This window comes from Nannobrachium achirus (genome assembly GCF_963921795.1).
Source record: "Nannobrachium achirus genome assembly, chromosome: 10".
NCBI lineage: Eukaryota > Metazoa > Chordata > Actinopteri > Myctophiformes > Myctophidae > Nannobrachium > Nannobrachium achirus.
This window is the reverse complement of record NC_137819.1, coordinates 23,662,105-23,675,942: the sequence shown is the minus strand read 5'-3', so window position 1 is coordinate 23,675,942 and position 13,838 is coordinate 23,662,105. Positions and strand designations below refer to the sequence as shown.

General features: G+C 40.0%; 2 protein-coding genes across 2 annotated transcripts in view; one reads left to right on the top strand and one right to left on the bottom strand.

Moving 5' to 3' along the window:
- Positions 1-669: 669 nt before the first annotated feature.
- On the top strand, positions 670-4,089 carry LOC308292913 (chemerin-like receptor 1; the record flags this gene model as incomplete). Its single annotated transcript, XM_080735337.1, has 3 exons — positions 670-730; positions 1,064-1,873; positions 3,979-4,089. The coding sequence occupies exons 2-3, from the start codon at positions 1,103-1,105 to the stop codon at positions 4,087-4,089; spliced, it is 882 nt and encodes a 293-aa protein (XP_080591463.1). The 5' UTR covers positions 670-730; positions 1,064-1,102.
- An 8,575-nt stretch (positions 4,090-12,664) lies between these two features.
- The window catches only part of necab1 (N-terminal EF-hand calcium binding protein 1), a gene marked incomplete at both ends in the record, with an annotated part of 112,051 nt that continues 110,877 nt past the window's right edge, over positions 12,665-13,838 (bottom strand). Inside the window, one exon of the mRNA XM_080735336.1 lies at positions 12,665-12,693. Within this exon, the coding sequence (XP_080591462.1) occupies positions 12,665-12,693 (29 nt within the window). The remainder of the gene's footprint in view (positions 12,694-13,838) is intronic.

Genomic DNA, 13,838 nt, shown 5'->3' with positions numbered 1-13,838 from the left:
GGTGGGCAACTTTGATGACGGAGAGGGCCACTATATTTCCACTCCAGAGGGCCACATTGCATATAGACGTTCTACTTTGTCATTCTAGTGTATCTCATACAAAAGAAGCAAAAATAGCAGATCTACAAGCTCAAAACGATTGCGCTGTGATGCGTTTTGAGCTTGTAGATCGGCTATTTTTGCTTCTTTTGAATTGGAATCCTGAATAACTATTTTGTTATTTTTTTAATTGGAATCCTGAAATGTAACATTTTGATTTAATTTCAAACACATTTAGTTATATACTCATGTTAACTTTATAAACTTAAATACAAATACATTGGACATAAAAGAAATATATACATTTTAATACTACTACTATACTATATAGACTGAAGGAATTAAAGCAAGTTATGTTTGGACAGCTGAAATCAATAATTTATCAGTATTCCAGTATTAACCTGCGGGCCGCATTTAGTGAAGGTGGGGGCCGCCAGGTGCCCATGTATGCCCTAAGGATTGTGCAATTTACTTCTATGTCACACATGACGTCACGTGATGTGACATGAGTTGCAAAAGGAAACAAATTCGAAATGATCCTTGCAATTTGGAGAAGTAGAATATAGTCTAGAGTCTCTATATAAGTGTCATCATCTTCATTTACTACTGCATACCCAGAGCTGTTCTGAAGAGGTGGTGTTGGTGTCCTCTTTCACTGCTATTCTCCTATACCCTTGATTGCACTTTAAAGGTAAATATTTCCATTTTATTTTTTGTTTGTTTTTGTTTTGTTTCACTTTTTACACTTAAAAGAATCACATCCTTACAGTACAGTTTTCTTTGTCTCTTTATTTTATATGTATATTTTTGTCTAATTTTCAACGCATAGGTGGCAATTAGACAAAATTTTGAGTCAAATACTCAATACATGATAGAAATAATAAATAAGAAGTCCCCTAAATCTACAGTGATAAATTAGATAGGGTAAAAGCTGCAGCCCAAAATGTGCGTCTGATATGAATACATGCTTGTTGTGTGACACAAATGCACTTTTCTTGAACATATTGCATTTCCTTTTCTACAGCAGTGCAGCATTACATCAGCGTCATCACCGTTACCTACCATGACATCTGTGCCATCGCTGATGACCATCGCTGATGACTACGTGGATTATGATAATTTAAATGACACATTTGTCATTAAAACAACTACACCAACAACATGCGCAGCAGGGTGTGTCACCCTGGTTGTGATAAATGTTATCATCTTCCTGCTGGGGATTGTGGGTAATGGCGTGGTCATCTGGGTCGTTGCCTACAAGATGAAGAAGAAGACGGTCAACACGACGTGGTACCTCAGCCTGGCCCTCTCCGACTTCATCTTCTGCGCAACTATCCCCTTCAACATCACTCTGTGGGCGTCAGGAGGATCTTGGCCTTTTGGACTTTTCATGTGCAAGTTCACCTCCTTTGTTTTGTTCCTAAACATGTTCAGCAGCATCTTTCTAATGGTGATTATCAGTGTTGACCGTTGTGTGACTGTTGTGTGTGCAGTGTGGGCCCAAAACAATCGTACACAGAGAAAGGCTGCCGTTGCAGTTGTTGCTGCCTGGCTCTTTTCTATGCTGCTGAGCATTCCTTCCTTGGTGGTTCGTGATGTCACAGATAATCAGTGCCACAACAATTTTGAATTGCTAGGCCCACCCGAAGTGCACTTGTTAAATGTCTTTCGGTTTGTTCTAGGCTTTGTATTTCCACTGATAATCATCACTGTGTGCTATACTGTTATCATCTTAAGGATACAGAAGAAATTCGCCATGTTCGCATCCACAAAGCCCTTGAAAGTCATGACTGCCCTGATAGTCACATTTGTCATCTTTTGGCTTCCATACCACGTCATAATTTTACAAGGGACTCAAAATCTGACTGTAGCAGCTCTAATCGCGACTGTGGTAAGCGCAAGTAGTTGCATGAACCCGTTCCTCTATGCATTCATGGGCAGAGATGTCAAGCAGAATTTGTCAAGTTCTTTTGTTTCAAAAATCCAAAATACTTTCATGGAAGAGAGGTCCAGCGGAACAGTCACGTCTCAAGCTTAAAGGACGGTCCACACCAATGCAAATCTTGCAACCATTATCCCCAAGTTGGCTGTTGTGTTGCAAGGAGTTGCAACACAACGGTTACTTCAACAGTTACTTCCCATTTCTGAGCTTTAGAGAGAAGTATGTCCTTATTTATATTGGTATGTCTTGTGTTGATCTCCCTGCATACCATAAACCAGTGGTTCCAAACTTTTTAGCTTGAGACCCAAAAGAGAGATTAGACTTTTACCCCGGATCCAAACTAGTAAAGACAGCAGATCAACAAGCGCACAACGTATCGTTTCGCGCCACGTTGTGAGCTTGTAGATCGGTTATATTCACTACCACTTAAACATGTGTTTTCTCATTTATGGAATTTATTGGAATGTTCTTTTATTTATTCATTCATTCTTTTATTTAGTAATTAATTAATCAAATAATTAGAAAAATCATTATATATTTTTGTATTCGTGAAAGTCTTAGATTTAGGGGGAATGTTTGTTAAATGTTACTGTGGAAATGTTTACTTTAGGAAAAGAATAGAAGTATTGGTACCGTACCAAATCTGAAATCTCTTATCATGAAAAATGTCCCAATTCAGATTTTTTTCTAAATTTGTTTGATTTACAAGCTCACAATGCATCACAGCGCAACATATTTTGACCTTGTAGATCGGCTATTTTCAAATGTGAGGTAGGCTAAAATAGGGCTTAATTGGTTAACTTTTTGTAATGATCTACAGAAGTAACTTGCATGTAACATGTCATTTTCAACAAAACCTTTTTTTCACCTTATAATGGCCATTGGCATTGACAATGCATTGGGTGCTTAAAGTTAAATATTTACTACAAACTACAAATTAAAGTAAATTTATAAATTAAGAAAGAATCACAAGCATGCACGCAAGCATCGAATTTTTAAAGTATGAAGGTTGTATTTTAAAGTATGAAGAAAATGCATTGGGAAGTTCAATATTTGGCAATAGGAAATTAGCACCGGATGTGTCACACAGAGGGTGACGCACAGACGCACAGAACATTGTCAGCGGTACTGGGCAATGTCAGTTTGGACATTTTTTTCTTTTTTTCTTTTTAATATATTCTTATTTTTTTATTATTCTTATTTTTATTGTGTGTGTTCATATAATACTGTTAAGAGGCGGATAGGATATTATAAGCATTCCTCCTGCTCCTTTTCAAACACATTTATGATTTATTGTTCTATATGATAGTTAGACTCGATTCATGAATGTCAATCACGCAATCATGGGATTAAAATGATTATATGTTCATATGTGTCCATATACACAGACACCATTTGTCCATGGCAAAGATTATCTTTTTACACACCATTATAGTGTTGTTATTTTTATCATAAGGACCCAATTACTGAGTGTCAAGTATCCAGGTTTTCTTCAGAATCTGTATGCCACTTATATTTACTATGGCGTATTAGGAGTCCAACTAGTAGTTCTATAGTGGTTCTCAAATGTTTGATGTGTTTTATTTACTGTTTTAGCTAACTCTCAGAGAGTCTACAAATGGAACCAAATGGACTCATATAGCCTCAGAGTTGCATACTTGTTATGGTCATTCAAAGCTATCTCTTTCTGGTAACATTATTGTACCCATATTTTCTATATCCATGGCAAAATTCCACCACAAGCACCCTGGTCAGGCTAGTTTAAAATCCTAACTCAACCACTGTCAGATACATAGAGACATATTTGTGTGTCTATAATACAGTATATATTTCTATATACTATATACTATACAACTCTGTAAGTCTGTGAAACTTAAAATGCTAGGAATAAACAACAATACCTTATATAGTAATAACAATAATGAGTAACCTGAATGATTAATGATTATGAAAGCACAACATTGTTCATTGTTTACACGTGCGCGCTCGGCCACCAGTCTCACCTGCCCCTGCCTCCAAGTATCCCTTACTGCAAAGTGCAGAACGGGGCGGGGACGGCTGTGGGAGGAGACGTCTGTCCGTCCCCTGCCCAACATGCTTACCCTTAGGTTACCATACCCTTTTCAAACTCACCCTTGGCGAGGTTTAAGGTTAAGGAGGCTGCTGAAAATGAGAGACCCATGTGTTTAGTCAGAGTCAGACCATGTATATTTGAGAAAATTGCCACATGTCACAAAGCCGGATATTTCAGAGACCTGTGGTGTTAATGGAACTTGCCAATACCCTTTTAATAAATCCAACTTTGTGACAAATTTGGCAGACCCCACTCTGTCTATGCAGTCCTCCATCCTAGGAATTGTAAACGAGTTACAGTAGGTTTGGTTACAGAATTAACCTTTCGATATAGTCTGTACAAAAGTATTGTCAGGTTTAGGGACTAACAAACAAGGAGAGCTCCATGCACTCTTGTCCATGGAAAACGTTCGATTTTCTTATTACACACCAATTCTAATGTTGTTATTTTGATCATAAGACCCAATTACTGAATGTCACGTCTGCATGTTTTCTTCAGATTAACCTATTTAGGCCTACTACCATTTGTACACACTGCTAAGTTCATCTCTTCACGTGTTTCTAGCATGGTGATCTCTGATACAGTAGATACATAGATATATCTATGTGCACTATAATAGTCAGTATCTATTTCTGTATACTATATACTACAACTCTGTAAATCTTAATAAGATAGGAATAAACACTGTTTGTTAGCTGTCAGTGTCAACTGTTTCATAGCGTACTTTAGTTTGTAGGGATTAAATGATGTGTCCCATGTAGCCAGACAGACTCATTTATCATCATGAGTAACACACTTTATTTATGAGTTTGTCAATTTATTCTAAGGAAATATATCAAATATGTTGAATAGAGACAAATCCATTGATGTGATTGTCAATTGATTCCTCATCACTTTCCTGAAAATACAGAGAGAGAGAGAGAGAGAGAGAGAGAGAGAGAGAGAGAGAGAGAGAGAGAGAGAGAGAGAGAGAGAGAGAGAGAGAGAGAGATTATTTCATCAATACAGTTAGTTATTTATCATTGTCAATGGAGGTTCCGAAGAACAAAAGAGCAAAAGAACCACTTTTAGTGCATAATGTTACAGTTTACAGTTTAGGCATTTAGCAAGCAGACGCTTTTAATCCAAAGCGACTTACAATAAGCAGATCAAATATCACAATAATATACAAATGTCAGTACATCAACATCAATATAACAAATGCAAATGAATATCTATCTAGAAAAACAGTATAACCTGTAAAGAAAAATAAAATAATAAAAAAGGTTTCTAAAAAACCTAAAAAACAAATGCTAACTAGCTTCATGTATGGACATTGATTTCCAGTAGTGCTAAGGGTTTTGGTGGAGTCTGAAAAGGTGAGTCTTCAGTCCACGGCGAAAGCTAGCGAGTGAGTCCGTTGTTCTAAGTGCGACAGGGAGTTTATTCCACAGCTTGGGGGCCTGGAGGGCAAACTGTCTCGGACGAGTGGATTTTTGCCCTGGGGTTTTTAGCGAGGGTTCTGTCAGCATCCCTGTGTTGCCTGATCTAAGTGCACGGGTGGGGGTGTAGATAGGTAGATAGTAATAGTAATAAGATAGTGCCGCCCATGGCTGCTGTGGTGACTAAAAATGTAGTATGCCAAAGCAAATTCCTATGTGTATTACACAATTCTTAATAAAGAAATCTGAATCTGAATCTGAACATAATTAGTAACATGAATGATTAATTATCATGAAAACGCAACATTCTCTCTCTCAATCTCTCTCTCTCTCTCTCTCTCTCTCTCTCTCTCTGTCTCACCACTCACTCACACCTTTGTTGTTGTTGCCAGTGCTGCGAGTGCCACCAGTGCTGCCAGTGCTGCCAGCGCCCCTAGTGCCGCCACTGCCGCCAGTGCCACCTGAGCCACCAGTGCTGCAAGTGCCACCTGAGCCACCAGTGCCTGTCCACAAGCAGAGAGAAAAGTGAATCGCATCAGCTCATTTGTGCAAGCTTTTAAAATTCACAAAATTAAGGTATTATCTGATTTATTCAGGACTACTGATAATGGATGAATTGTAATCAAATCTGCGTAAAGAACCATTCACACTTCTTGCAATTTGAAAGTGTGGTTGCAGCCCAACCCGGATAGCATCACTATATGTTGCCAATAGCAACCACACTGCAAATATAGTTTTAAAATCGTCAAGTGGTTGGCAGTGTTCACACCAACTATAAAAAAGCAGGGGAAAAAGAAGATAATACAATGGTGAAATATATAGTTATCTTTATAGTTATTGTGCCCAGTGGGAATGACGCTTAACTGAACCAAAGGGCAATATTAAGATGCTGCTCTTGAGCCATAAGTTAATGTCATCATAACAAATGCAATGTCTGATTGTTTACAGAAAGGACCTTTTTTGTTATATGTTGCTGTTATTATAGTTTATGTAAGCTAAACGTTTTAAATAAATGCCTAAATGTTGGAGGAAATTAATAACGTTCTCATCCTTGTTACTTGGACAGTTAATGGTATGTCACTTGGTCATTTTCCATTGCTTTTTATGTACAGTATTTTCTGGACTATAAGGCGCACCTGACTATAAGGCGCACTGTCAATGAATGGTCTATTTTCAAACTGTTCTCATATATAAGGTGCACCTGACTATAAGGCGCACATAATAGACACTACCATTGTGTTATGCATCCAACAGATGGAGCTGTGCTAAAGGGAATGTCAATGTCAATGAATGATCCATATATAAGGTGCACTGGACTATAAGGCGCACTGTAGTTTTTTGAGAAAATTAAAGGCTTTTAAGTGCGCCTTATAGTCCGGAAAATACGGTATATGTATTACACAATGAATATTGGCCTGAAGCTTGTGTGCGTGCGTGCGTGCGTGCGCGTGTGTGTGTGTGTGTGTGTGTGTGTGTAGACAGACACAACAGACAGACAGACTCGCCTCCAATATAAATATTAGAACTCACCGCCCCTCACATTGCTAGCATTACCGCCCACATTAACGTTTCCAGAACCAGTGAAAGTGTTACCTTGGTTAATGTTACCTTTCACCGGCAGAAAGAAAAGAGAATCACACATTTTGTATTAGAAACAACTGTTAGAGAAACAAAATTACAGTATTCATTGATTGATTCACTTTGTAAAACAATTCCCTCATTACATTAACTTTAGTTAAGATCATATAGTGAACTACATTGTTGTCTTCAAGACATTATCACCCCCAAGGTGTCACGCACACATGCATACAATTTGGTTATTCATGGTTCTTTATGGTTCTTTGGGGTGATTGAGGTGTATATATCACTAATACTGTACAATTAACCCTTTTCCTTTCAAATATGAGTATGCAGAGTCTAATCTATACCCAAATTCTGTGTTAATTCCAAGTAGCAGTTGGTAGGTTGAAAATTGTTCTTGGAAACACAGTACTGTATACTTCCAGGACCTCCTTCTGGTGTACACAAAACAACACCAGGTGTATATGGGATGCTATAAAGACATCAAAAGTATAATTAAGCCATTCTGGTAAAGCTCATGTTTGCGCACTGTTGCACTTGGTGGTATACATTTTTGTACTGCATCAGACACTATCACACACACACACACACACACACACTGTACAAGGCTGCCTTCATTGTAGATTGATGGAACTCACCTTGTTGAGACATGTCTCCTGCAGAATAACAAACAGGAAGAGAGAAGAGATAATCACATTTAAATGTGTAAATAATGTTAATCACATGGCATTGGCACTCAGTGGCGCAGTGGTAAAATATCTGACCACCAAGAGGTGGTGGGTTTGAATCCACTGTGGTGCGTCCAGCAATGTCAATCGTCCCCTCTCACTTACCTGCAGTTTGGGTTGTTGTCCTGAGCTGTGAAGTCAAAGTTGTAGAGTTCAGGAGATGCAAAGTGTACAGCTGCTCTGCTTTTATAGTTATCTATGATAGGCGTGTAGGTGAGTGAGAAAAAAGTGTGTTGGGAGAACAGTTCCATATTGCTCCACCTACTAGTGGTTGGATTTCAGTTTGAAGTCGGTCGGACAGACGGTTCTTGATGTGAACTACTTGCAGAATAATAGAAAGAGATGTGCGCATTTACAGTATAGTAAGATGTAGCCTGTTTCATAATAAATAAATAAAAACTAAATAAAATCAGTATGTCAATATTCTGACATTGTCATCACATTGTGTGTGTGCGTGCGTGCGTGCGTGCGTGCGTGCGTGCGTGCGTGCGTGCGTGCGTGCGTGCGTGCGTGCCTGCGTGCGTGCGTGCGTGTGTGTGTGTGTGTGTAATTGCAAGTGTGAACCAGTAACTCTCTAATCGGGAGATAAGCGACCGTCAGGTCGCAAACACAAACTTTAGAAGGCAATCGTAGCAAATCAGGAGGGAATATGGGAAATGGGACAGATCCATTTTGATGACATGACTTTAGAGATACTATAAACCGCTTTGCGTGATTTTCGGCCAAAACCTGTAGGAGCAGTGTCCAAAAATGTGTTTGTAAAAATCGGTCTGATGGTGGCGCTAGAAGAGGGGCATGTGAGAATTGAGGGTGTGTGCAAGGTTTGGCATGGATAGAGGCAACGGTGGCGGAGATATGAGTAGGGGGAAAGTGTGACGTGACGGACAGACTGACAGACAGACTGACTAACTGACAGCCGGTGGAGGTTTTACTGCGACCTGACGGTCGTAATTTAACTTAATTGTTACATATACCAGATACAATAAACTGCACAAAGTTCTACTCTACTCGAGTAAATGGGAAAACAATGACCCCAAAAATATTAAAGCTTCTCATTTGAAAAGGCTATCATATTTCAAAGTACTTATATGGACCCTACAAACAAACTGGTACCAAAGAGATTTTGCCACCTTACCATGTGTCCCCCACTTTTGTCTGGCCCATGAACTAATGGAGGCATCTAAACAGCGGCATGTAGGCCTATCATGTTTTCTGGCACAGCAGATTTGGTCTCAGGCTGCCATTGATCTCACGATACTTTGTAGCCTACTTTGTTCAAGCCTACTTTGTTCAGAAACATATTTTGTGTTCTTCAATACAATTATACAGTGTGTACACATGAACAATGTGTGGCATGTCTTCTTTCATTTTCCTGGGGCAGAGTTACTTACAAAGGTCTCAAACGTTCATAAATAGTGTTTGTCCCAAAAATAAACAGCCTAATTATACATGAGAGACAAGCGTATCTGGGTATTGAAAACCTCAAGGGATGCGTCCATGACGTGTGTACCATGCAACCACTTAAACTTAAGATTTCCAATGCTAGCACTTTTGACTCACTGATGAAGTATATTAAAGTATATTGTAGGTAGTGTATCAAGATGACAGATATGCCACTTTAAAAAGGCAAAATTAAACTCATGGGACACTTTATTAGAACACAATAAAAATCGCTACGGCCTCAGTAGTCAACCACTGAAATTATGATATTTCACGATGCCTCTCATTGGGATTACATTGGCAGCTGCAGTGCACCGTTCTTCCTTACCCGAAGTGGGGTCGCTATCACAATAGGGGGCGTGAATTTGTAGGCGCCCGTGTGTCTCTATGGAAACAAGCGCCAAGGGCTTTTTGTGTTATTTCTTTTTGCACACTGCACAGACAGCAAAAAAAGAAATCTTGGCAAGTAATGAATACAAATAGCAATAATTGTAAATCGTACCTCTATTTAATAATTGCACTGTTAATAACGTTTTCAATCAACCAATCAATCAATCAATCAATCAATCAATCAATCAATCAATCTTTGCCTTCCTGCCGAGATATTCAACTCCTTCACCTGGGGCAAAGTCTCCTTCCCCACTTGGACTGCACAGTCCATCTGTTTCCTGCTGAAAACCATGGCCTCAGATTTGGTTGGAGATGCTGATCCTCATCTCAGCCACAGCACTCATCATCAGTTCACTCATCTGTGAACTGATCCAGTGAGAGCTGAAGGTCTCACAAGGTCTCCCACATGTCCCACATGGCCTGATTGGGGGGCGTAACCAACCCTTTTTGTTAACACACAGCACATTCCATACATCCATGCACTGTAAACATGAATGATTACTGACTGGTTTACACTTCATATTCTTTTAATTTGTGTTGGTGTTGCATTGATTTAGCCCCATTTTGCCTTCAATTATAGTTTAATAAAAATAGGTTTCATATTGTGACTCATGTGGGCACTCCCTTTTCTGCATTACATTATACACTACGCTCTCTCATTGGTGTACCTTCTAAGCTGGCAAAAATATAGTTAAAGTTAAACCACTTTCAACCTGGCATCCTTATTTTGGGCATGTTAATTCATGAGGAGACCAAAGAATGGTTGTCCAATGACAAATGAATGAATAATCTGCAGACTTTACCCATGTCATGTGTATGCTATTATTGGTTTATGAATGAGGCAGTCAAAACATTAATTTCTCAGCCTATTAGTGGTAGTATCCACCTATATCCATGAGGGGGAGACATTTGCAATGTTCTGAACAGATACTGCACTTGGAGGGCAACATTTGTGTGCTATGCTGGGTGGTATGACTTATAATCAATAATTTCATGTTTTTTTAAGGTGAAAATAGCAGATCTACTATTTATTCTCAATTATTTGATTAACCTACATGAGCAAGATTAAGTTGGTTATTAGTTTTAAACTTCAATATTATTTTCTGATAATTGCCCAGCCCCAGTGTGTGCTCTGTGAATGTGTCCCACTGTGACACTATATTGTGAGGAAAAGCATAACTGGCACACACACTGAGAGTGTGAGGAATTCAATCTCCAAATACAAACTGATGTTTCACTGCTAATAGGGTGAAACAGCATCCATTTCCCACACAATGAGCCATGACCATACGCATGAAATACAACAACAACATAGTTTATTTATCAACTGTGATTGTAACAGCGAATCGATTTACCCAAATTATACAGACACATTGAATATGGAAATGATAGAATAATGGCCCACTTTAATGAACACTCGAGAAGAGCTAGGAACGCATACAATTACTCCTCTCCTCTACCGTTCTCTCTCTCATATACTTGCAATCACGCACGCACACGCAGATGTACATACTGCACGTATGTAACGGTATGTACATCTTGTACGCACACACACACGTTTACATTAGTAGCTATACTTGTGAGGGCAATTTTATTAATGCCATTTTACTATGCATGTCGTTGCTGTCCATTTATTTACTTTTTTAGTTTTTTTAATGAATGCCCTACTAACGTCAAAAGCTCAGAACGTGGAGTGAATCGTTGCGTTTTGAACATGTAAATCTGCTACTTTTGCTGTTTTTGAATTGTAATCCTGAAAAGTTAAAGTTTTGGACTTGTTTCCACCCAACAGAGGCGATTTGCTCATTGAAGTTTTCAACCCTAACCCTGAAGCCAGAATTGTCGATGTCCAAGCTCACAATGTATCCCGGCATGACACGTTCTGCGCTTGTAGATTTGCTATTTTCGGTGCACTGCACTGGTAAAGTAAGCATAAATCAAGCATAACTCCAATCCCTAAATCTAACCTCTAAAAAAGTGTAATCCTGCCTTGAACCTTTTTCCTAAATGTAAACCTAACTCTAATCTTATTTTTGTAACCACGTTGCATAAACCAACCATCTCTCTTGTGAGGATCAGGAGAATTGTCCATTGATATTGCCATTTAGCCATCACAAGTATAGTAGCCTATTTCAAAAGTACACACATACACACACGCACGCACGCACGCACGCACGCACACACGCGCGCACACGCGCGCACCCGCAACTCACACGCTGTGACACATACATTCACAACACACTGTAGTTCTCATACGTCTATACAAATACCCCCCCCCCCCCCCCCCCAGCTGGCATGGAATGATGACATGACGCCAGAAACACAGTGACGCTGTCCCCGTCTGATGAGGTCATCGCATTGGAACGTCCACAACAACTTGTAGGAGTGTAAACCAAAACAGACACATTTAGCAGCACAACTACCACCCAATACACAACGGAGAATGGAGCTCATTAAAATGTGTCTTTTTTCACATGTGTGCGCATGTGCGTGTGTGTGTGAGTGCGTGCGTGCGTGCGTTTGTATTAGGCGTACTATACTTGTGTGGGTACCACCGTACCAATAGACGAAAAAGCACGATTGTTAGAGACACATTTAGCAATTAGGAAAAGATTGAGGTTGGGGTTAGGATTAGGATTATAGGATTAGACAATTGGATTGGAAGTTAGATTTTGGGATCAGAGATAAGAGTTGTACTGCACAAGCACACAATGCGTCGCAACGCGTCCCAGGGCATCACAGCGCTTGTAGATCGGCTATTTTTTGGGCTTTGGCCTTACGGTAAAATTTATACAGTAAAAACTGTATAAATATGGCATTCATAAAATCGGCGTCCTAAAACGTTGACATCCTCACAAGTATAGTAATGCGAACCTGCGTGTGTGTGTGTGTGTGTGTGTGTGTGTGTGTGTGTGTGTGTGTGTGTGTGTGTGTGTGTGCTGTTGTCCTTCTGTACATCCTGATGACATAACCGGACCCGTTTTCTCGGTGACCACGCTGTGCTGATGGAGGAGGGGGTCCTCCAGAAAGCACGGAGGGGGGTCCGCCTTCAGTTGTTGTTGAGCACCCACCACGAGGCTGCATGTGGGGAGGGAGACAGGAGACAGGCAGGGACGGACCGTTTCACTTTCTCAACATCACTTCTTTTATGTTCATGGCAATGTACAATTTAGTTTATTTAATCCATAGCGATTTACAGTAAGCAGGGTAAACACGAGGTAACACATCACATGCATAGAAATGCATGTGATGTGTGCATTGTGCACATGCTGCATGTCTTCTGCCCGAATCTTGTGATGCCCCACACACTACACATATCGTCGTTGTCGGGTGGAAACCTTGTATGTCCAAAACCGTTCGTTTTGCATTTATCATTTTAAAAATGATTTAACCTGGTGAAAACAGCCGATCTACAAGCACACAACGCCTCGCACTGCGAGGCGTTGTGTGCTTGTAGATCTGCTGTTTTCACTAATGTTGTGTGACGGCCTTGTATGATGAAGCAGGGCTTTACTTTGCGAAAGAACGTACACATTTGAAACTTGGTGATACGAGGTTTCCACCCGACAACGACGATATAGTAGTAGTCTGGGTGTTTAGGGGTGTGCCTGCATTGCTCCTAACTATCTCCCTGTAGGTGAGCAGGGTGGGGCCTTATTGGCTTATTGGCTAATGGCTCATTGGAGAGCACCTGGGCTCGGTGCCTCCAGTAGGCTATAAAAGCCTCCCCTCTTCAGTCTGGCGTTTGAGATCCAGAGGAGACAGACCTGCTGTCTTACCACTGCTACCCTCAGTTTATTTATGTTTAGTTCTGTTCAGCTTTACTTTTCCACTACTGACTCCACATCTCATAGGATCCTTAACACACTTTTGTAACACCTTTTACCACGTCTCCTCTCTGCAATGTTTGTCACTGCCTGAGCCAGTTGTGACAATCTGAAGATTCAATTCTCTACCCGTAGCACTTTCCCTACCAGCCGTTACAAAAGCACTGACGCCCGCGATTGTTATTCTTCTGTTCTGAGTGAAAGAAAATACTATCGAAAAAAAAAAAAAAAAACAGGATTACATACTACTCAGATTACTTTTACTCTGAGCCTCCGACATAGGGTAAAATCAATAAAACTTTGAGCACTATGGGATTTTTATTTCATGTGTTAATACCCACACATGTACCGTAATGCCCACCAGAAAGGAGAGAATCAAGGAGTGACAGTCTTGGT